General features: G+C 42.2%; 1 protein-coding gene across 1 annotated transcript; it reads left to right on the top strand.

Moving 5' to 3' along the window:
* Positions 1–806: 806 nt before the first annotated feature.
* itgb3a (integrin beta 3a) lies at positions 807–24,370 on the top strand. Its single transcript, XM_015948885.3, has 15 exons — positions 807–979; positions 2,392–2,477; positions 2,677–2,878; positions 4,035–4,287; positions 4,386–4,548; positions 4,630–4,791; positions 4,870–4,965; positions 5,064–5,153; positions 5,239–5,373; positions 5,441–5,870; positions 15,910–16,132; positions 20,794–20,894; positions 22,884–23,003; positions 23,281–23,447; positions 23,533–24,370. Exons 1-15 carry the CDS (start codon positions 916–918, stop codon positions 23,596–23,598), a joined length of 2,358 nt encoding a protein of 785 aa, XP_015804371.1. The 5' UTR covers positions 807–915; the 3' UTR covers positions 23,599–24,370.

The raw sequence follows: 24,370 nt of genomic DNA, 5'->3' as shown, positions 1-24,370 counted from the left end.
CACCAAACTTTTACGTTCAAGTTCAAAATTCAAATGTTTGCTTTAACCTACATAATTGTATTTAAAATGTGTTAGCAGAAAACTTAGAAATAAAAGAGAATGTAATTGTGTTGATTGATGGATTTTGAGTATCAGTATTTTGTTAAATGATTATGGATGTGATTAATACATGTGGACGACTGTGTTGTTCTTGGAGACAACAGTGGCAATAATGGGACTAAAACTAACCTTTCTACAGACGTGCACGCACACAGACACGCACACACACGCAAACACACACACGCACACACACACAAACGCACACACGCACAAACGCACACACGCACACACACACACACGCAAACACACACACACGCAAACACACACACATGCACACACAAACACGCACACACACACATGCACACACACACACACGCAAACACACACACTCACACACACGCAAACACACACGCACACATACGCAAACACACACACACACACACACATGCAAACACACACACGCACACACACGCAAACACACACACACACAGATATGCAAACACACACACACACACACACGCAAACACACACACACACACACACGGAAACACACGCACACACACACACACACACACACACACACACACACATCTGGCCTTTAACTATTTAAAAACAAAAGTTTTCCTGAAGGTTTCCTCTAATGAACACTGAAGGATGCCTTGATGCTGATGGAGTTGCCTCACCATCGGTGGAATCTGGGTGTAATCATCCCTCTCCTCATCACAGATAAACACCGCGGCCCACTGCGCGTCTGAGCACGCCACAAATTCCGCAGCTCTCCCTCACGCGCTTGGTCTGACGCGCAGGAGGAAACAACTGTGAAGTTTGGAGCTGAACGCGGAAAACAGTTCAAAGCGTTTGTGTGACTCTCCGGTCATGGCTGCTTCACCAGCCCTCATAACTTCACTGTTTTTGTTTATCTCTGCGTCAGACGTCTGCGGTGAGTTTCTCTTTTCTTTATTTTCCCCTGATGATGCGCATTTTAAACAGAGGAAAACGTGCTTTATGTCATCTAAATTACAGCGGAGTTATTTATTGTCTTAACATTAAAAACATATAACGGATTCTGGAACAGCACGCCTGCTAGATCTGCTCTGTCTCTCCACCTCCTTATAAGGGAGTAAAACAGCTGGGATGCGTCTCCCAGGGCGAGGTGACTTCCTAGTGTTCCTAGATGTAGAATTGCTTTTTCAACTTTACATCGTTACATTTGAGCGTTTCAACAGATCAAATGTGATTAACTTTTGCAACGTTTTGCTAAGAATGCCCACTTGAATTGACTGATGACATGAGCGGATGTATTTATTTAGTTTCTTAAATATAGCAACTGAGTGAGTCAGCAAAAACAGTGTTGGTTTAAAGGAGCACCTGAGACACTGCCCATAAGAAATGTCTCATAAACTGGTCAAGCATTCGATCCACTGGAACTTCTGAGGAAGAAGATTGTTGCAGATAATCCATAAACATCGTTCCAGGAGATAAAATTTGTGTTTCAAAGCAGTGGTTCTTAACGTCGGGGTTGGGATCTGACTGTAGGTCTTGAAATACAAGGTTCAAGGTCCTGAAGTGATATTTAAAAGAAAAATGAAGCTGAAAAGTATTTGTTATATTTTCATCATAACCGATGTAAAATAAAGCCCTAAACATAAGTCACATAATGTGTAGAGTTCTTATTATGTTTGTTTGTTCAGATTTTTTAAGATGTTTGTAAAGTTGGATTGCCAGCACACATAGGTGGGCACCATATGGAACCAATGGGTCCCACCAGGTTTTGTCTACAGTTTCCATGATGACCCCTCAAGGGTTTGCCCAAAAAGATCTTTGCCCACATGGGCCCTTCATGGGTTTTCAGAGGGCTTAGAATGTTTGTGGGCAAACCCCTGTGGGGCCACTGTGGAAACTGCGGACAAACCCTGGTGGGACCCATACAGCTTGACCATGTAGTTCCATATGGGGCCCACCTATGTGTGCTGGCTGGTTAGATCAAACGCTGGAAAGCCAGGGAACCACAGGAAAAATACAATTCTGTTTATTACTTAAAACATGTTGGCTAACTCGATAATGCATCAATAACGTGGCTGATTGCTGTCAATTTATTTACTCATTTATTCCTTAGATTGATATAATGTATCCTTTGGCAAGCTGTATGAAAGAAGAGAAACAGGAAATGTTGTATTTATTTTTAAACTTGAACTTGAAGGGTTTATAGCTCCTTTTGTGTGAGATCAAGTAAAATCCTGCAGCTGAAATGATGGCCTCGAGCACATCTATCAGATGCTTCAACTTGTGCTTTATTGTGCGAACTGTTCATGTGATGTAATGGTGCACAGCGGTTTATTACCTTCTTCACAGGTTCCAACGTTTGCACATCGCGAGGGGTCACCACTTGTAAAGAATGCCTTGCTGTGGATCCTTCATGTGCATGGTGCTCCCAAGAGGTAAAAGAAAAAACTTCAATCAAAAGCAAACCCTTAAAGGGTCGGAGTGCCCCTCCCATTCATAGTACACTGAAGCAAGTTACAACACAACCCCAACAGCACTTTTCTTCTTGTGTTAGTGACAACACCAGTGAAACCAGGAGGAAAGGGCTGCTGCGTTGACACGAGTGTTTGACAGAATGTGTGTGTTTGCTTTTAGGAACTTGGGATTAAAGGATCTGGTGTTTCTCGCTGTGATCTTAAGGAAAACCTGATAAAAGAGGGATGCAATACAGCTGCTCTGGAGTTTCCTTCTAGCTCCGTGACCATAGTACAGGATGATCCGCTGAGTGATAAAGCATCAGGTACAGATGACGTCACTCAGGTCAGGCCTCAGAAGCTCCATATGGAACTAAGATCAGGTATGTTAATGCTAACTACTCCAGCTGAGGATAGCAGTTGTGAGAATCACACAAATAGTACCTTTCACAAAGTTTGCTGCCTCCGTGTCTATGAATTGCAACTAATAACAACGTTTCCCATTTCCACAAAAACTTTATTATCCCAGAAAAGCCTATTTTCACTGAAGGAGGGTTCCCAAGAAAATCCAGGAAGCGCCAAGACCCTCTCCTAATGCAAAGCTAGCCAGAAGTTTGAGTTACCACCAGTCCAGAGTTGCTTAGGACGACTAGCAGGCAGGTCTGCAGCAGGGTGAGGGGAAGATTCTTAAAAGGTGGTTTAGTGTCAAAAAGGACGGCAAGAAGCCACTTCTCTCCAACTACACATCAGGGACAGACTGGTGTTCTGCTCAAGGATGGCTGAGGACAGGCTGAAAAGTAAATCCCTCTGAGGAATCCCATTGGTCACATGGGAGAGGGGTTGCTTCAAGGATGATGCCACATGCCGTGAGGTTATTCCATCCATCCATCCATTGTCTGAACCCCCTTTGTCCACGTAGGGTAGCGCGCGGGGGAAGGGGGGGGGGGGGGGGGGCGCTATGTCCAGCGGTCAATGAGCAATCAGGCGGGATACACCCTGGACAGAGTGCCAGTCCATCGCAGGGCCATGAGGTTATTGTCCGAACTAAATGGCTCAGGGAACAAAACATCTAAATGTTGGATCTGTTTCCAGAACAGTCCCCAAACAGCAGTCCAACTGAGACACTCCTGTGAGCAATCATCAAGATGCAAGTGGTCAAACCCTGAACTTGAAAATAAATTATGACAACTTCCAAACATCGAGTTTGCAAAAATTGGCTGCCACCAGTCAGGATTTGGACCAGAGGTTGACTGTCCGCATGTAGGGGGGTAAACCGAAGAAGAACCAACACTGATCATGTGACATGTTACATGGACTTCATGCAACGGTCAACAAAAGCCTACTTTAGAAACTATTAAAATCATCCAACAAATAAATCTAAAAGCAGAGAATTGTTGTGAAAACCAATGTTGTGTCACCCCCTAAAGTTTTCCACAATAATGACATTACCAGACCTGTTTTCTCCCTCGTAGGAACTTATTTAAAAGACAGCTGGATGAAAGTCGACACAGACCAGTGACTCTTTTGTTTTCCTGTCAGGTGCTTCTAAACGCTTTACAGTGACAGTGAGACAGGTGGAGGATTACCCTGTGGACCTCTACTATCTGATGGACCTCTCATATTCAATGGAGAACGACTTGGAGCGTCTACGCACTTTAGGCTCAGAACTTGCAAGCACGATGAGAAAGACAACGAGCAATCTGCGAATGGGCTTTGGGGCCTTTGTGGATAAAACCACTTCTCCGTATATGTACATGTACTCTCCAGAGGTCATTGCCAACCCTTGTTATCCGTACGTATTGTTTGGATTCTTTGAAAAAGAGAAGTAAATGAAATCCAGCTTAAAATGTGGCTCTGATCAACCCTTTTACTGCTTTTGTTTACAAACAGAATTGGTACCACATGCCAGGCTCAGTTCGGTTTCAAAAACGTGTTGTCGCTTACAGACCAGGTGGCTCGCTTCACAGAGGAGGTGAAGAAGCAGACTGTGTCTAGAAATAGAGATGCTCCTGAAGGTGGACTCGATGCTGTCATGCAGGCTATTGTGTGCAAGGTATAAAAAGATGACCTGTCACAGCAGTTTCTTTACCTTACAGTAGTTCTTGTCCCACATATTTCTATCCATCCTTCTTAGGAGAAGATCGGCTGGCGCCCTGATGCCTCACATCTCCTGGTGTTAACCACCGATGCCAAAACTCACACCGCTCTGGACGCACGATTCGCTGGCATCGTTCAGCCCAACGACGGACAATGTTACCTTGACAGTAACAACCTTTACAACAAATCTGCTGTTCTGGTAAAATATAAAGATGAAACACATTTAGTTTCATGATGCTTTTGAACCTGTAAACAAACAATATCCCGTGTTTTCCAGGATTACCCTTCACTGGGGCTAATAATGGACAAGATGACTGAAAACAATATAAACTTAGTTTTTGCTGTGACCAGTTATGTTGTTCCTCTTTACAAGGTGAATAAAATCTACCGCCTGAAATCATAATCAAGGGGAAAGAAAAAAAAACTTGTTGAATCATTGTGGTGTCTCTATGTTGTTTATTTGTCCCTCAGGAATACAGTCAGCTCATTCCTGGCTCAACTGTGGGATTGCTGTCAGATGACTCTGGGAATGTTATTCAGCTGATTGAGGAAGCCTATGCGGTAACAACTTCCTAAAGTTTGGAAAATACGAACTGCATGTGTGATGAAATGTCGGACTGAAATGTTAATGTTTTGGTTTGAGCAGAAGATTCGCTCTAAAGTGGTGCTGGAGCTGGTGGGCGTTCCAGATGAGTTAAATCTGTCCTTCAATGCTACTTGTTTAAACGGAGAAGTCATCCCTGGACTCAAGTCCTGCTCTGGCTTGAAGATCGGGGACACGGTAGGTGATGGAAGAAGGCGTTTCTGTGTTTGGTGGACATTTCTTATCGGTGAAATTTCCTCTCTAGGTGTCTTTCAGTGTAGAAGCTCAGCTGCGTGCCTGCCCCCAAGACAAAACACGCACTTTTACCATCAAACCTCTGGGCTTCAAGGATTCACTGGAGATCACGGTTGACTTCGCCTGTGGCTGTGATTGTGAGGCGAAGTCGGTGCCCAACAGTCCGGTCTGCAGCAGTGGTAACGGAACCTTTGAGTGTGGAGTGTGCCAGTGCCACGAGGGTCGAATGGGGCCACGATGTGAGTGCTCGATGGAGGACTACAGTCCGTCAGAAGACAACAGCTGCGTTCCAAAAGGAGGCAGTTCAGCATGCAGTGGAAGAGGCGACTGTTTGTGTGGACAGTGTTCCTGTCATGCAAATGACTTTGGTCAGGTGTGGGGGAAGTACTGCGAATGTGACGATTTCAACTGCTTACGCTTCAAAGGGGCTCTTTGCTCTGGTGAGTAGAACCTTCTCCTGTCCCTTAAGCACTTTTTACAAGACACACCTTGCCGGCAAATTGGCGTAATAGTACCACAACGGCGAGTCTTATAAATGCGCCACGACTGCATTGCGTTGTGTGAATTTTGCGGCATTTGTTCTGCCTCACTTGGTACTAATATCGCAGTAATTGTCTGCCTTGTGAATAGCAATTGCGCCTTGGCGCAGCAGAGGGAGGTATCATGATGATGTAGGTAGTTAATACTGAGCTCTGGTGTTCCGGGAATTTCTCCTACCCCGTAAACCGTCCTACCCGTTGTTACTGAGCATGTGCGCGCATGCGCACAACACATAAAGGGAATGTTACTCCGCTGTCATATTTGCAGGAAAATAGATAAGTAGTAAGTATTAGTACTTTTTATTGACGTTGATACTTGATTTTTTCTGGGTTAGGGTTTGTGTCATGTAAAACACCGTAAAGTTATCCTACTAGGACGTTTTGCCAAAGTAAAGTTAAAGTCCCATTAGTTGTCACACACACAGGTGTATGTGCGAAATTTGTTCTCGGCATTTGACCCATCCCCTGGGGGAGCGGTGAGCTGCAGACACAGCCGTGCTCGGGAACTATTTGGTGGTTTAACCCCCCAATCCAACCCCTTAATGCTGAGTGTCAAGCAGGGAGGCATTGGGTCCCATTTTTTCAAAGTCTTTGGTATGACCCGACCAGGAATCGAACCCCTGACCTCCCAGCCTCAGGGTGGACACTCTACCACTACGCCACTGAGAAAGTTAGGATGTTTTCTCAGAACACCGGCCAGAAATTAAAAGCATTTTGCTTTTTGAAAAAAAAATCAGCTGAAACAGAAAAAGAAGCTGTTTTTGTAGGACCGTAGCGTTTGCAAAACGGGATTTGCCACGACTGTCACACTGAGAGCAGGAGGTTAGGACCCAAGATGCAGAACACCCAGAACGACACGAGGCAGAAGCGGTGTCATGTTCTGTGTCCCCTTGGTCCCCAGCCCCCTCCTGTTCTTCCTCAGGTTCTCCTCATGTGTCCTCTTGTGTTCCTCAGCTCCCTCTAGGCTTCCCTCATGTCTCCTCCTAGTCACTCACTCATAGTTCGTGGTTAGTTTTAGTCCTCCTCACCCCGCTAGTCATTAGTTGTTTATCTTTTTGCCCTTAGTCTTTAAGTTTAGTTATTTAGCGCTTTTGAGATTATGGTTTATCTCCCCCTGCTTTAGTTCTTCCCCCATTTTGTTATATGAATGCACCTGTCTTCCCTCCAGACCTCACTCCTCACACCTGTCACCTGTTCCCCTGATTGCCTCCCTCTTTGTGAAAAGCCTGTCTTGTCCCTCAGTGTTTGTTGGTTCGTTGTCATATTGTCTACGTTGTTCGTTCCCCTCTCGAGTATTTCCCGAGTCTTTGCTCGTGTGTGAGTTTTGTTTGTTTTTCGAGTCTTCAGTTTGTTTTTGAAAGTTAATCTTATTTTTGTGCCGTGGATTTTTGCACATCCTCCTTAATAAAGGAATTGTTTTCTTTAAAACCTCTCCTGCCTTGAGTCGTTCTGGGATTTCTGCATTTTGGTTCCAACCTCCTACTCTAAACGTGACAAGCGGATGTAAAAATAAAAATTCCTTTTATTAGGATGGGGAGTTTGGTGGCAGGAGAATCTCGTCTCTGCTTTTTGCGGATGATGTGGTCCTCCTAACTTCATCCAGCTCTGACCTTCAGCTCTTGCTGGGTAGGTTCGCGGCCGAGTGTGAAGCGGCTGGGATGAGGATCAGCACCTCCAAATCTGAGATTATGGTTCTCGACCGGAAAAGGGTGGCTTGCCAACTCCGAGTCGGGAGAGAGGTCCTACCTCATGTGGAGGAGTTTAAGTATCTCGGGGTTTTGTTCACGAGTGAGGGTAGGAGGGATCGGGAGATCCACAGTCGCTCCAAAGGGATTAGCGGGGCTGAGACGCGTTTAGCCCTCAGAGGCGAGGGGCTCATGCAGCAATATTACTACGAGTCTAAAGCGCATCAGAATCGAGTTTTATCACCTTTCCCCTTTGCTCCTTGCCGCATTCACGAGACCCACAAATTCGGATTTATCACTCTGTAATGACGCGATGGTCGGTCTTATAAAAGAGGCTATAGAGTGCTGCAGCGCTCATTGGAGCTTCTCATCGTTAGAGCTGGAGGTCAGATCACCAGAGACTGCACGGGGACTATGGAGGACAGACACCTTTAGGAGCAGCTTGTGAAAAAACTTAATGAGCCTGGCTTCAATTGCAATAAAAAGCAAGTCATGTCCAAGATAAAAAAAAAAGTCTGCTGCAGTGCAGGGACCCCTCCCATACCCCCTTCATGATGCCATCACCTAAGCGCTTACAAACAGGACATGATTGCGCCACATTAGCGCCACGGTCTGACCACTTATAAACAACGCCACGGCCTTGCGGCAAATTGACGGCATTGTGTTGTAAAAACGGCATTAGTGTTACATGAAGACTGAGATGTGTGACGATGAATGATAAATGAGGCACATCTTCTAAGTGATGAGACATTAAACAGGCAATCTAAGACGATTAATGTTGAATAGATAAACATAAAAAACTTTCATCATGGGGCCCATAGTAAGGTGCCCTTTAGACCAAGTGTGTGTGTGTGTGTGTGTGTGTGTGTGTGTGTGTGTGTGTGTGTGTGTGTGTGTGTGTGTGTGTGTGTGTGTGTGTGTGTGTGTGTGTGTGTGTGTGTGTGTGTGTGTGTGTGTGTGTGTGTGTGTGTGTGTGTGTGTGTGTGTGTGTGTGTGTGTGTGTGTGTGTGTGTGTGTGTGTGTGTGTGTGTGTGTGTGTGTGTGTGTGTGTGTGTGTGTGTGTGTGTGTGTGTGTGTGTGTGACGACTCACCACTGTTGCAGTTCTGACTTGGTTCAAGTTAGCAGGTCCTCTGGGAGTTCCTGTTGGCCTGGGGGCACCGAGCAAACGCCTGCCCTGCCTGTCAGCATGCAGCACCTCCGGTGGTACTCAAACCACTTTTGCTATTGGCTCAGCAGTGTGGTTTATGACATACAGACACAGGCCATTAAAACAGTATTGTAATAGAAGAACTTCAAATCGTCACAAATTTATTTACCCTAAAGACAAGTAGGCACACTGTGTATGTTGCTGGTGTGAGCATTTACACTCACTTTAATTGGGTTCTTTAGCAGTAGAAGTAACCAAACCAAGCTAAATGAACTAATTTTGTTGTGAGGTAATATGACTTGTAGTCTGTTGTTTGGCACACTAGTCAGCAAACATTAAGCTGCCTTCCTTCCTTTTTCCTCCGGTTGGGCCTCCCCTCACTGAGCTTTATCTTCTGCGCTTCCTCTGCCCTCTACTAAACACAACTTGATTAGTTTATATAATTTTTATTACTGGGCTTGAAAATGAAACTGCTTTAACAAGACTCAAGTTTCTATATGCCTGTGGGATTTACTTGTCTGCATGTAAATAATGACCTACAGGCTAAAATGCTAATATTTAGAAGGGGCCAGTATACAGATTTTTACATGGTCACAGAACACACTCAGTCATGGCTGTCAGATGCTGTGCTGCTTGATTGGCCTTAGGTTGTCAAACCACTGTGCTCTGCTCCATTTTGCTCAGGAAGACATAAAAGGTGATGTGGTAATTTGCTGGAGCAGCAGTTTTATTGTTAAGATAATTGAGCATTACCAATATAGAACTGTTACTTTGAGTCAGAACGGCCATCCAGTTTTTTCTGTCTTTTGTCCGTAAGGGAACTTGCAGAACTTGTTGGTGAATAAAACTGTTTTATTGTTTTTAAAATTCAATTCAATTCAATTCAAGTTTATTTATATAGCGCCAAATCACGACAAGAGTCGTCTCAAGGCCCTTCACATAATAAACATTCCATTTCAGGTCAATTCATTAAGCCAATCAGAAAAAAAATGTTTCCTATATAAGGAACCCAGCAAATTGCATCAAGTCACTGACTTGCCAGTGTCAGTGACTTTACAGCAATCCTCATACTAAGCAAGCATATAGCGACAGTGGACATGAAAACTCCCTTTTAACAGGAAGAAACCTCCAGACGATCCTGGCTCAGTATAAGCAGCCATCCACCACGACTCACTGGGGATCGAGAAGACAGAGCAGACACACACACACACACACACACACGCACACGCACACGCACACGCACACGCACACGCACACACCAAGCAATGTGTCCATGGTTACACCGTGATTGCTTAGTATATATTCTATTTGGTGAAAGATAAACTTTATTGTATTTATCCTAGTGGATCTATAATTAAACAGATAAACTAGAATTAGCACATCCAACGTCAAGGAAAGCAAAACGTTATTATCAAGAGAGGGAGAAAGTTTAAGTGGTTAGTAGCAGTGTGCTAGACGACGGCCCCCTCCATGAGGCCACGACAGCTCAGCAGAACATCACCATAGCTTCTTCTGGGGAGAAAAATACTTAGAGAAAAAATAAAAATAACAGCTGAAATAGCAGGAAATAATACAGTTAAAGAGCAGATTGTAGAAGAAAGTTGTAGAGTGTGAAAACTGGTCAGTGTATCCTCCAGCAGTCTAAGCCTATAGCAGCATAACTACATAGATAACTCTGGATAATCTTTCCTATTTAGATGGAGGCATGTTGGAGGCAGGGCAAGGAAGAGCCGTCTTTACCGACTGTACACTACACCTCCCTCCCCCACTTGTCCAGATCTAGGCTAACATCAGATTTTAACCATAAGCCCTATCAAATAAAAATGTTTTGAGCCTAGTCTTAAAAGTAGACAAGGTGTCTGCCTCACGGACTAAAGCTGGGAGCTGGTTCCACAGGAGTGGAGCCTGATAACTAAAAGATCTGCCTCCCATCCAAATTTTAGATATTCTGGGAACCACCAGTAAACCTGCAGTCTGGGAGTGCTCGGTTAGGAATGTATGGAACAATCAGATCACTGATGTATGATGGAGCTTGATTATTAAGAGCTTTATATGTGAGAAGGAGGATCTTAAAATCTATTCTGAATTTAACAGGTAGCCACTGTAGGGAAGCTAAGACAGGAGAGATATGATCTCTCTTTTTAATTCTCATCAGAACTCTAGCTGCAGCATTTTGGACAAGCTGAAGACTTTTAACTACATTCTACAGACTTCCTGAGAGTAATGAATTACAGTAATCCAGTCTTGATGTAATAAATGCATGAACTAGTTTTTCAGCATCACTCCTGGAAAGGATGCTTCTAATCTTAGCAATATTCCAGAGGTGGAAAAAGGAAATCCTACAAACCTGTTTAACCTGGGATTTGAATGACATGTCCTGGTCAAAAATAACACCAAGGTTCCTTACTTTGTTCTTGGAGATTAATTTAATGCCATTCAGGTCAGGTGATTGACTAAGCAATTTCCTTTTCTGGATTTCTGGTCCAAAGATGTGAACTTCCGTCTTGTCTTGATTTAAAAGCAAAAAGTTTAGAATCATCCAATTTTTTATGTCCTCAAGACAAGCCTGTAATCTAACTAAACGATTAAGTTCATCAGGGTTAATGGATAAATATAACTGAGTATCGTCAGCATAACAGTGGATGTTTATCCCATGCTATCTAATGATTTTACCAATTGGGAGCATATATATAGGAAAAAGAATTGGTCCAAGCACTGAACCCTGTGGTACTCCACAAGTAACCCTGGAGTATGAAGAAGATTTGTCATGTACATTTACAAAATTAAATCTGTCAGACAGGTAGGATTTAAACCAGCCTAACACTGTTCCTTTGATCCCTACAACATGTTCAAGTCTTTTTAAAAGAACATTGTGATCAACTGTGTCAAAGGCAGCACTGAGATCTAACAAGACTAGAACAGACACAAGATTCTTATCTGAGGCCATGAGAATATAATTTGTAACTCTCACTAATGCAGTTTCAGTGCTGTGATACTCTCTAAAACCAGACTGAAATTCCTCAAACAGAGTATTAGTGTTTAAATGCTCACATACTTGGATGGCCACTATTTTCTCCAGGACTTTGGATAAAAATGGAAGGTTAGATATTGGTCTATAATTCATTGGGTCATCTGGATCCAGAGAAGTCTTCTTAAGTGAAGGTTTGATTACAGCAACCTTAAAATCCTGTGGTACATACCCATTTACTAAGGATAGATTGATTGTATCTAGAATGGGGGCAGTAACCAAAGCAAATGCATCTTTAAATAATGTGGTTGGGATTGGATCCAAAATGCAAATGGAAGGTTTAGATGAAGCTAATATTTTATAACTCTGAAAGCTCAACTGGATCAAAACGGTTCAAACACAGATGAGGTTCTACAGTTACCTCTGATGCTGCCTCACTTACTGAGGAAGAAGAAATCGCATTAGGGAGGATGCTAAAGATTTTGTTTCTAATAGAATTAATTTTACTTGTGAAAAATCCCATAAAGTCATTGCTGCTGAGGGCTAAGGGAATAGATGGATCAGAGCTATGATTCTGTGTAAGTTTGGCAACTGTACTGAAAAGACATTTAGGATTATTCTTATTCTCCTCAATTAACACTGAGAAATAAGCAGTTCTAGTTTGTCGAAGCTTATTTTTATAAAGCACCAGACTATTTTTCCAGGATAGGTAGGCCTCCTCATGGCGCGTAGAGCGCCATGTTCTCTCCAATTTTCTAGAGTTTTGTTTTAAAGCTCGTAAATGAGAATTAAACCAGGGAGCCGACTTCCTGTCCCTAATTACCTTCTTTTTTAAAGGGGCAACCTCATCTAATGCCACACGTAAAGAGGAAGTAATATTTTGAACTAAGGCATCAATTTGTGAGGGGCTAGAACTGAAAATATTGCCCTCTGCTACATGCCTCTGAGATGCAGAGGACAGTAAAGATGGAACAGTTGATTTAAAAGATGCAACATCGTTGTCAGATAGAGACCGACTATAGTGAAATTTACTTTCATGTCTCGAGAACTCAGTTCTAAAAAACTCAAAGGTTATCAGAAAGAAATCAAATCATTAGATACTAAATTGTCCTTATGGGGCAGTGGTGTTGAATTCTGGTCCCTGAGGGCCACTATCCAGAAGGTTTTGGTTGTTTTCCTGCTCTGATTAAATGGTTGAATTACTTGATAAAAATTTCATCAAGCTCTGCAGATGCCTGTTGATCACCCACTGAGTAAAAGCCGGTGGGTTGGAGCAGAGAGCGAGCTATCCTATATATATGAATATATAGTGTGGCCACGAGCCATAGACAGAGCTCAAACTGTCTCCACATGCTAATGGACAACAACAAATGTGACACATCACTGCTACACATGTCAGTCAATAGGGCAGACAAGCTCCCATAAATGAGTCTTTGGATGTTCATCTAATACTGATGTACTTTTGGAGTAAACCCTAAACCAAGATGGCTGTCACAGCTGACCCACCTTAGCAAACACAAAAATGGCTTTAACACTATCAACTTCTACTAATGTTGTCGTTTTAGTCATGAAAGGAGAAATCTTTTGAAGAATCTCTTTTAAAGGGTTGATGTTGATTTTAGATGTAACTGACTTTGGGATTGTTATAAGAGCGTCTCAGTAGGTTGATATTTTTCTTGAGAGAGAGAGAGAGAGAGAGAGAGAGAGAGAGAGAGAGAGAGAGAGAGAGAGAGAGAGAGAGAGAGAGAGAGAGAGAGAGAGAGAGAGAGAGAGAGAGAGAGAAGGAACCCATAAATACAAGGAAAAGGGGGTGCAGGAAATTTGGAATTCCTATGTTGACAATGTGACATTCTTTCCTCTCATCTGTTCTCCTTCAGCATTGTTTTAGTGCTCTGTCGGTTTTCCTGTTCTTGTTCTTTTACCATGCTCCACCCACTGTGCTTCTTTCAAGTATCAGTGTGAATGCTTTATTATAGGTGGATAAACGTCTAAACTCATCCCTGATAAACACACAAACACAACCTGCTTTATTTCTTTGATCTTTGCGTCTGAGCAAATCAATGATCCTTGCACCGTGTGTGATATTTAATGTCTGGAATACACCACCACCCTCTGTCTGATCCAGCTGTGACTCACACACTTTGCTGTTTGTCATCATCGAGTGCCAAATCCTGTTTGGTTTTCTGATAAGAGCGCTGCTGTCTCCATGGCTCTGCTGTTGTTTCTTAGGTTGCTCAATGTGCTGATGTGTGGTGTCTGCTGCTAATCCAGAGAGAAAAGCTCCCTCGGAGATTCTGTCAGCAGAGTGTTTCCACATAACACACCTAGAATGACCTGGCTTTTGTGTTTTTAATGCTTAGCCCTAGCAGGAAGAACTTTTTTTTTCCATCCAGCTTCCCTGTAGGAGCTTTGGAATTACAAAAACCTGTTTCCAAGAAACAAAGATGCAAAAAGAGCCATCAAAATTTTCTTAAGATGAAAATGTTTGCATAAAATTCTATTTTCTTTTTATGTAAATAAATAAGAAATTTACCAATACCTGATATACCAATATAGTTGACTAGGGGTGTGCAATCTCAGGTATGTCACAATTCAATTCAATTCAATTTCAATGCTGGGTCCTTTGATTTGTTTATTAAAGGTTTATCATGGTTACCACGGTTACCACTTATTTAAATGCATTTTGTCACTGTTTAGTTTTTTTCTCACATCAGAGCTTTTTGATACTTTCAGCTTAATTCAGCACACATTAATTCAAGTTACCAGCAATATGTACCTGTCGTACTTATTGTTTTCAGTCAAAATTAAAATGTTTTGCAGCGCCAATGCGTTACTCTGTTTTGTTCCTATTGTGAGTTGGGTTAAGAATGAAGTGCATTAAAACATGTGAGGACCAAGCAACAACCATAGGTTCTCCCCTGAGTACCAACCCAAAAATATTATGTGCACCCCTGCTTATGGAAAATCTACATAAAGCATGTGACCTTTAGGAGACTGGGGCTAGTTTAAAAACCACACCAGACTAGCGGTTAGCTTCTCTTTTGTGAAGGGTGTGAACTATTTCTTCAAACAGAGGCTGTTGAGCAAGCTATCAAAAATAGCTAAGAAAGTAATTTTGTTTTAGGCTTTGTTTTACACCAAAAAATGGTTGAGAAATCTCTAAAAGTCTTCAAGGACAAACCTTCAAATTAAAACTTTACATCTGACTGGTAATTAAATAGTTTTAGTCTGTAGCACTTTCAGAGAATTTCTTGTCTCTGATGAACTTGAAAAAAAGAGTTAAAGTTTAAAGTTAAAGTCCCATCAGTTGTCTCACACTGATGTGTGTGCGAAAGTTGTTATCCACATTTGACCCATCCCCTGGGGGAGCGGTGAGCTGCAGACACAGCCACGCTCGGGAACCATTTGGTGGTTTAACCCCCCAATCCAACCCCTTAATGATGAGTGTCAAGCAGGGAGGCACTGGGTCCCATTTTTTCAAGGTCTTCGGTACGACCCGACCAGGAATCGAACCCCTGATCTCCCAGTCTCAGGGGGACACTCTACCATAGGCCACTGAGCTGGTCACACAAAAGAAGCTAACAGCTAGTCTGGTTGTCTCACACACACACACACACACACACACACACACACACACACACACACACACACACACACACACACACACACACACACACACACACACACACACACACACACATTATTTCACCATTATTTCTGAGGTTGAGGCAAAGACTTAATCCTTATTTCCTGCAGACTCAGCCATCATCTTGTGTAAATCGAATGTTTCGTTAAGAAACTTAAGCACACAGACTCATACAGGACGGTGGTGAATCATCTGAATTGAGCAATCTGATGGGCTCCTGTCTCCATGAGTTCTGTTCCGACAGATTAGAGCAGAGGTGTCAGAAAATAATGTTCTGACCAAGAATATAAAGTGAACAGAATCTAATGAAACACCTCTGGGAGATTCTAAAGAGAAGCAAAGGCACATTTCCTTCCAGAAATGCACGTAACATTAAAGCACATTTCATTGGAAAGTAATGACTTATTTAAATTACAATCACATGAACTGATTACCTACCAGGGCATCTTTAATTTGAAAAACAAACCTGTTGATTTTATTATGGTCCTTTCAGATCATGGAAGGTGTAACTGTGGTTTCTGTCAGTGTGATGCCGGTTGGACAGGGGACAGCTGTGACTGCTCCACTCGAACGGACACCTGCATGTCCAGCATCGGCCTGCTGTGCAGCGGCAGAGGGAACTGTGAGTGTGGTGTCTGTCAGTGCACTCAGCCCGGTGCCTACGGGTCTACCTGTGAGAAATGCCCCACCTGTCCAGATTCCTGCACTATCAAAAAGTAAGTTCATCTGTTAAGATTTAGATCCTCAAAATAGGGCAAAAATATCTCCAACAAAGCCTGAACAGTTTGTTTCCATTTTCTCCAAAGCTTTTGTTGCTGCTTAAATGTCTAAATGCAAATGTGTATACTAGTAGATACTGTAATATGACCAATGTGCAGTATAGTACAGGGTACTTGAAGACATTGTAGACCAAAAACAGCTCAACATCCTTTAACTCATTCACTGCCATTGACGACTAAAGTCGTCATTTTAGATCCAACCGTTCACTGCCAATGACGACTAAAGATCGTTATTTCCTCACACTCAATGCCATAAGTCAGCACAAGGTCCAATGTATGATGGCAGGAGTGGGTGGAGCTATGTATTCTTTGAGTAAAACCAATTGAGTCTAAGATATTACAAAAGGCTACAATGAGGCTATCATTTTCAATGTCCACATGAATATTAAAATCCCCCACTACAATGACCTTATCAGTATTTATCACCAAATCAGATTAAAAATCAGAGATCTGATCCAAAAACTCAGAGCAAGGGCCTGGTGGACGATATAAAACTACAAACAAGAGTGGTTTTACAGTTTTGCAATCTGGATTAGGAAAACTAAGAATAAGATGTTCAAACGAACTGTAACTATTTATCTGTAAGGGACTGATTAATAAGTCCGAATGAAAAATGGTTGCTACTCCTCCTCCTCGCCCTGTACTTCGAGCAATATGATGATTTAAATAATTTGAAGGAGTCGACTCGTTTAAGCTAACATAGTCCTCTTGCTGCAGCCAGGATTCTGTGAGAGAGAGCAAAGAGATCTGATTATCACAAATCAAGTCATTAACTAACAAAGTCTTAGAAAAAATAGATCTAATGTTCAATAACCCAAATTTAATTTTTCTAGTTTTCTGCTCAGTTGAATTTGTTCTAATATTTATGAGATTTCCATGATTTGCTTTATTAAGCCTGATATTTAATCTGTGTGATTTTGGCCATGGGCAGGACACTGTCTCTATGGGGTAGTGGGTGGGTAACAGTACAGAAGCTGCAGAGGGGTGGGTTAAACTACGACTCTGCTTCCTGGTCTGGACCCTGGGTTGTCATGGAGGACTAATAAAACTGGCCATGTTCCTAGAAAGAAGAGCTGCTCCATCCAAAGAGGGATGGATGCCCTCTCTCCCCATCAGACCAGGTTTTCCCCAAAAAGTTTTCCAATTATCAATGTAGCCCACGTTGTTTTCAGGACACCACCTAGACAACCAGCGGTTGAAGGACAGCATGCGGCTAAACATGTCGTCAATGGTCCGATCAGGCAGGGGGCCAGAGAAAATTATGGAGTCCAACATTGTTTTGGCAAACTTACACACTGAAGCAACATTAATTTTAGTGACCTCCGACTGGCGTAATGGGGTGTCGTTACCGCCAGCGTGAATAACAATCTTACTGTATTTACGCTTATCCTTAGCCAGCAGTTTCAGATAAGATTTAATGTCGCCCGCTCTGGCCCCAGGTAAACATTTAACTATGGTTGCTGGAGTCTCTAATGCCACGTTTCTGACTATGGAGCTGCCAATGATCAGAGTCGGCTTGTCAGTGGGTGGTTCACTGAGTGGGGAAAATCTGTTAGAAACGTGAACGGGTTGGTGGTGGCCCACGGTCTGAGTTCTATGCTTCCTGCGTACCGTCACCCAGCCGGCCTGAGGTCCGCAGTCACACCAAAAGAAATACCATATGATGAATTCATTGTAGCAACAGAACTAGCATGACAACAGATCACAGATGAGGGAAAGAAAGCAGAACTCAGAAATAATGTAGTTGGGAAATTAAAAAACAGCCAAATTCAACACAGCAATATTACAAAAGAACAATCAGCCATGACAGCTTTATCCAAAAATGAACAGATAATTATTCTACCGGCAGACAAAGGAAGAACTACAGTAGTTATGGACATAGAAAAATATAAACAACAGATGAAACAGATGCTAGAGGACAAAAATACATACAAAATACTTAAAAAAGATCCAACAGAAAACATTAAGAAAAACATGAAAAAATTACTGAAGCCACTACAACAAAAAGGCAAAATACCAGAAAAAATGTACAAACACTGGATTCCTACAGCAAACATAACACCAAGAATATATGGAACGCCAAAAATACACAAACAAAACACCACTTAGACCAATAGTAGACAGCATAGGTACACCAACATACAACATGGCAAAAGATATCAGCAAAATCATCAGCCCGTTATTAGGAAACACAGATCAACACTGCAAAATAGTATAGAACTGGCAAAAGAACTAAAGGAGATTACAATAAAAGATAACGACATACTCATCTCACATGACGTCACATCCCTGTTCACAAACACACCAACCCAAAAAACCATAGACATAGTAGTTAACAGAATCAGACAAGACAAGACTTTACACAAAAGAACAAACCTCACAGCAGATGACATAGCACAACTGATAGGACTGGTAGCTAACTCCACTTACTTCACATACGATAACACAATATACAAACAACTGGAAGGCGTCGCCATGGGTAACCCGTTATCAGCCACCCTGTACGAGTTTTTCATAGAAGACCTAGAACAAAAAGCCGTAGCCACTGCCCCCCCAAACTGCAAAATAAAACTATGGAAACGCTACGTAGACGACATACTGGAAACCATACCAAAAGGACAGACAGAAACACTAACATAACACTTGAATAACATTGACGACACAGGCAGCATAAAGTTCACTTATGAGTCAGAAACAGAAGACAGTATAGGATTTATGGACATGAAAATAAGCAGGCAGACCGACGGGACCCTAAACATAAACACATACAGGAAGCCAACACATACCAACCTCTGTATATTTTATATCTCTTATTTTATTGTTTACTTTATTCATTTGTTAAATATGTATATACACATTATACACACACTCACATGCACACACGTAGAAAAATAAAATACTTAGCACACACATTTAGGAATGTTATATACCTTACATACTACATACATTATTCCTTAGATTAGCCATTTTTATATTTTGCTTGTTTTTATGTTATTGTATTTTGCACAACTGTTGCTGTGAAACTCACACACAAGAATTTCACTCTCATGTACTGTACCAGTGTACCTGCACATGTGACGTGACAATAAAAGTGATTTGATTTGATTTGAACACACACAGACAATATCTATTATGGACATCAGAACACCCCACCATACACAAAATGTCAGTAATCAGAACATTATATCACCGAGCAAACATAATAACAGAAGAAAGAGACCGTAAACAAGAGGACAAACACATACAACACGCTTTAAAGACCTGCGGATACCCGGCATGGGCAATAAACAAAGGAAAACAACAAACAACAAAAGAAAGAAAAGAACAACCAAAGCAAAGAACCAGAAACCCAGAAAGACAAGAACCAAAACCAGTGATAACCCTACCATAAATCAGAGGTATAACAGAAAAAATAAGAGCAACAATGAAAAAACACAACATAAACACACCAACAAAACCATACACAACAGTTAGAAACAGACTAGTGCACCCAAAAGACAAAATACCAGCTAGACTTAAATGTGGAGTCGTTTACGAAATCCCATGCAAACTCTGCTATAAAACATACATAGGAGAATCCGGACACCAACTCAACACACGAACAATAGAACATAGAAAGGAGTGTGAGAAAGAAACAAGTCAAAGACACACGAGAGCAGCAAAAGAAGAAGCAGAAAGCACAATAAAGAAGTCAGCCGTAACAGATCAATGCACAAGAGAAAACCATGTAATGCACTGGGACAACACAAGGATCATAAACACCGAACAACAAAAATACAAAAGATGGATAAAAGAAGCTATCGAGATAAGGAGATATGGATGTGGGACCATGAACAGGGACAATGGAGTTTACACATTGGACCGCGCATGGGACTGCATCGTCGGAGAGGGGAGAGCGGGCAGCAGAGGGCGGCAACGTCCTCTGCTGCCCGCAGATAAACGGAGAAGGAAGTGACACCACCATCAGCGTCAGCCTGAGGAAGTTTGCAGCCGCAAACGAAACGTAGCGGGAAAACAGGTAAACAAAACTGCTCTGCGTTTTAAAAAAGAACTACAGCATGGAATTAGAGATACGACACAGCAAGAACACACCTAAGCTACTCTACTCCAGTTGGTGGCAGTAATGCACTAAGCAGTGGTTTGCTAACCACCGCAAAACAGCTTGAAGAAGAAGAAGAAGAAATTGTGTGGAGCTTACACATTTGCTAGAATAAAAAAAAATGATTTTATGAGAGGTGTACCCCCCCCCCACCCCAAAAAAAAGAAAAGAAGAAAGCATAGCCATAGGTGACACTTAAGCATAAACAGGTGTCCCACCTTGGCCACCCCATTTTAAAAATCCTGGACACGCCACTGAATACATCATATTACTAACTTTTTTAGAATCAGACGTGAGGTAATTTCTTTCAGATGATCAGAGGACAGGTAATTTTGTCCTCATTAGGCCTGACGACATGATAGTACAAGCTACAGGAAATCACATCTCACCCTTCTGTCACACAGATTCTAATGAAGTCAGAAGTTCTAACGGGAACACAGCCTGAGCAGCAAGAAAATGCCAGAACCACCTGTTTGAGGTTGTGTTGTTTCTTTTGCAGGGAGTGTGTGGAGTGTCAGCACTTCAAGAGAGGACGGTACACTACAGACGACAGCTGCAATAGAATCTGCAAAAATGAAATACGAGTGGTGGATGAGCTTGGTGAGAGCTCCTCTGTTATGACAGCGCTCAGCCGTAGTCATTCTCCTGATTGTGCATTTTTAAAAGCTGTTTCATCCAGCAGAAGCAATCTGTTTTCGAGAAACTCGTGGGGAATGAGTGAAAACCCTTTCCACCACAAGTGTGATTTACAGCAGATTGTAAAGTATGGACAAAAGTTTGTTTTCTACTCCTTTAACAGCTCAAACATCAGCTGTTTCATAGCAGTTGAAGCAAACACTAATTTATGAATCCTTACATCACCGATAGTGTTAAGTCACAGCGCTTAAACTAAATTCTGTGTTTGCTCCACAAACAGCAGAACCAAAAGTCAGAGCAGTGGTTCTCAACAGGCGTCTCGCTAGCCTCCTCTTTCTGGCCCCCGGACCAGACCTTTCACTCACTTACAATGTAAACAGGAGGATGATACATAACTGTCATGTGAGCTCACTGGTTCGGTCATCTGTCTGAAGTTTTTTTTAACAGCGTACCACAACCGATACCTCACTTGTTTCTTTACATCGATTATGATCATATAAACCTGACTGATCGATGACCAATTTAGCCAGTAACCACTCACTACTGATCAACACTTATCATGTGTACTGTGCGTAAAAGGTATTAAAACATTCACGTGAACTTCTTTAATATTTTTTCAGATCAGAGTTGTTCCAAGATGGCAGCAACCCTAGCCATTAGCTCATCAATCTAGACAAACTATTTCTCCCATACCATACCATACCATACCATACCATAGTTTATTTATATAGCACGTTTAAAACGCAGCATGGGAGCTGCCCAAAGTGCTGCACAGGCTAAAACAAAACGTGACCATTCCAAGAAACTAAAACAGGAGATAAAAATACCAGTCAAAACCAGATAAAACATGATGAATACCAAGAACACATTAAAACAATGACACAATAAAACACTGAAACGAGTCACTGTCTAAAAGCCAAATCGTAGAAGTGGGTCTTTAAACGAGATTTAAAAACTGCCAGTGATGGAGCCTGCCCAACTCCAATGGGCAACGAGTTCCACAGCTTTGGGGCAGCATGCACAAATGCTCGTTCACCCATGATTTGTATCACATCCGGGGCGTGCACAGCAGCAAAAAGTCAGCCGACCTCAACGTGTGCGTGGGTGCATATGGAGTGAGCAGGTCAGAGAGATAGGGAGGTGCCAGGTCATTGAGTGCTTTAAATACAAGTCAATAACTTAAACTGTACTCTGAAAATGACAGGGAGCCAGTGAAGATGTGCTAGGACAGGGGTAATATGGCTACGTCGGAGTGTATTCGTCAAGAACCTGGCAGCAGCGTTCTGGACGACCTGCAGCTGATTCAGGGCAGAGACTGGAACACCAACGAGGAGGGCGTTTGCGTAGTCAAGGCGAGAGGTAATGAAGGCATGGATGACTGACTCCAAATGCCTCCGTTTCAGGATTTGTCTGAGGCGAGTCAGGCGGCGAAGCTGATAAAAGCAAGACCTCACTACGGAGTTTATCTGTGGGGTCATTGTGAGTCCAGCATCCAGCTTTACACCGAGACTTGACACACACTGTTTGGGGTTGAGGGTTAAAAGGTCACAAACAGGGTGAGAGCCATGGTGGTTGCGGGGGTCAAAAACAATAAACTCAGACTTCTTTTCATTTAACTTTAAGAAGTTGGATGCCTGCCAGCCCTTCACGTCATCTAAACATGCGGCCAATCACGAGCCCGCATTCTTCTCATCCATTTCTACATATAGTTGACAGTCATCAGCGTAAATGTGATAGCTCAGGCCGTGCTGATTCAGGATGTTGCCCAGAGGATTTTATTAAAACCTACAAATGTCACCTCCAGATAGTTCTTGTACCTGTCATCATCAGTTCCAGGTGGAAACATGCAGCAATATAAAAAAGATTAATTTGGCCAAAGTGTTTTTCTGGCTGAAAATGATTGCAAGCTTTAAAAGAAGTGAATTGTTTCTCTTTTTCTGCTCCTTCTTACAGTTTTCCGTGCTAAAAATGCGATGAACTGCTCGTACAAAGATGAGAACGACTGCGTTGTGAACTTCCAGTACTATGAAGATGAAACTAGCAAATCCATCTTATTCGTGGTGAAAATTCCAGGTACTGCAGGACTATTACACTCGTGTTGATCATTAGAGCTGCCAGAGAAAGAGCATCATCATTTAGACACATTAATAGTTGAGAACAACGTCTTCTTGAATGTTATTTGACTATTTTTGGCCCATCGCAGCAGAGGGGGAAAAAAGAGTTGTTAGTTGAAGAGCAATGAGATAAAAAGTAATCATTTGCCAGATAATTCAGAAATGTGAACCTGAATAGTAAATGCTGCGTGAGTGTTTTCCTCTCGTTCTGACTCTACATATGATTTGACTCTCAGAGTGTCCTGAGGGGCCAGATATCTTATTAGTGCTGCTGGGGGTGGTTGGAGCCATTCTGCTACTGGGACTTGTTGGGCTACTCATCTGGAAGCTGATGGTCACCATCCACGATCGCAGAGAGTTCGCCAAGTTCGAGGAGGAGAAAGCCAAAGCCAAATGGGACACGGTGAGACACAAAACGTCCCCTCCAGGGATCTGCTTCGTTAAGTTGCACCGAATTAAACAGAATTACTTCTGTGCTTATTTTCCAGGCAAACAATCCTTTATATGTAGGAGCCACCTCCACCTTTACCAACGTAGCGTACCGAGGAAACTAACGACTAAAGGCAACGGGGAAGAACTCAGGGAACCAGATGGAATGTAGCAAAACGGATTCAAGATCTTCACACTGTTATGAGACCAGCTGCAGATCTAATCATTGTAAATACTGTTAAAAGAACGTGTTAATAAGTCACCGGCAGTTTTCTCTGAGGGTTTTGGTTTCCAGCCTTTGTCATCATTCACCCTTAATCGGGTTTACGTTTATAAAAAATCAGTGTCTCTGTTTTTCTGCTTATTTTAAGACACATCTACACAATTATTGTTATTTTCACTGATTGTGATGACTAATAATTGCAGCACCAGCTGAATAATTTTCTTTAGACTGCACAGCCATTTTTGGGAGTGACTGACTGTCAAAAAAAAAAAAACATTGAACTTCTTTGCTGCACATTTGCTGCTGCAGGTTCATTTGTGATTTACATTTTCAGATTTTCACATGATTTGCTTTTGTGCTGGGTAGACTCTGAATCGTCCATTTTATTTTGTATTCTTTATACTTTTGATTTTTTTTTCAGTTTTTCATTGGACAGCATTATTTTACACCTTTTTTTCTTTTGTTTCATATTAATAATGTGGTTGGTTGTAAAGCTAATGGCTTTACTCTGCAAATGAAATATTGTTTTAAAGGTTTTTTTTTTTCATCATTTGTACCTACAGTAAATCATAGAATATGGTCCGCGTCTAGGAGCAGGATTGGACACTTAGGACGTCTTGGGTGATATAAATGAAATATTGTACATTAAAGGTGTAGTTCACACATTTAATCAA

Source organism: Nothobranchius furzeri, chromosome 5 (assembly GCF_043380555.1).
Source record: "Nothobranchius furzeri strain GRZ-AD chromosome 5, NfurGRZ-RIMD1, whole genome shotgun sequence".
NCBI lineage: Eukaryota > Metazoa > Chordata > Actinopteri > Cyprinodontiformes > Nothobranchiidae > Nothobranchius > Nothobranchius furzeri.
This window is presented reverse-complemented; position numbering and strand designations above follow the sequence as displayed.

What these genes read in the sequence shown, in the direction of transcription:
- itgb3a (XM_015948885.3), top strand. Translation starts at nt 916, where the DNA reads ATGGCTGCTTCACCAGCCCTCATAACTTCACTGTTTTTGTTTATCTCT. An exon ending in ACAACAAATCTGCTGTTCTG is followed by an intron (nt 4,792 to 4,869) that starts GTAAAATATAAA and finishes CGTGTTTTCCAG; the next exon opens with GATTACCCTTCACTGGGGCT. An exon ending in GATTCCTGCACTATCAAAAA is followed by an intron (nt 16,133 to 20,793) that starts GTAAGTTCATCT and finishes TTTCTTTTGCAG; the next exon opens with GGAGTGTGTGGAGTGTCAGC.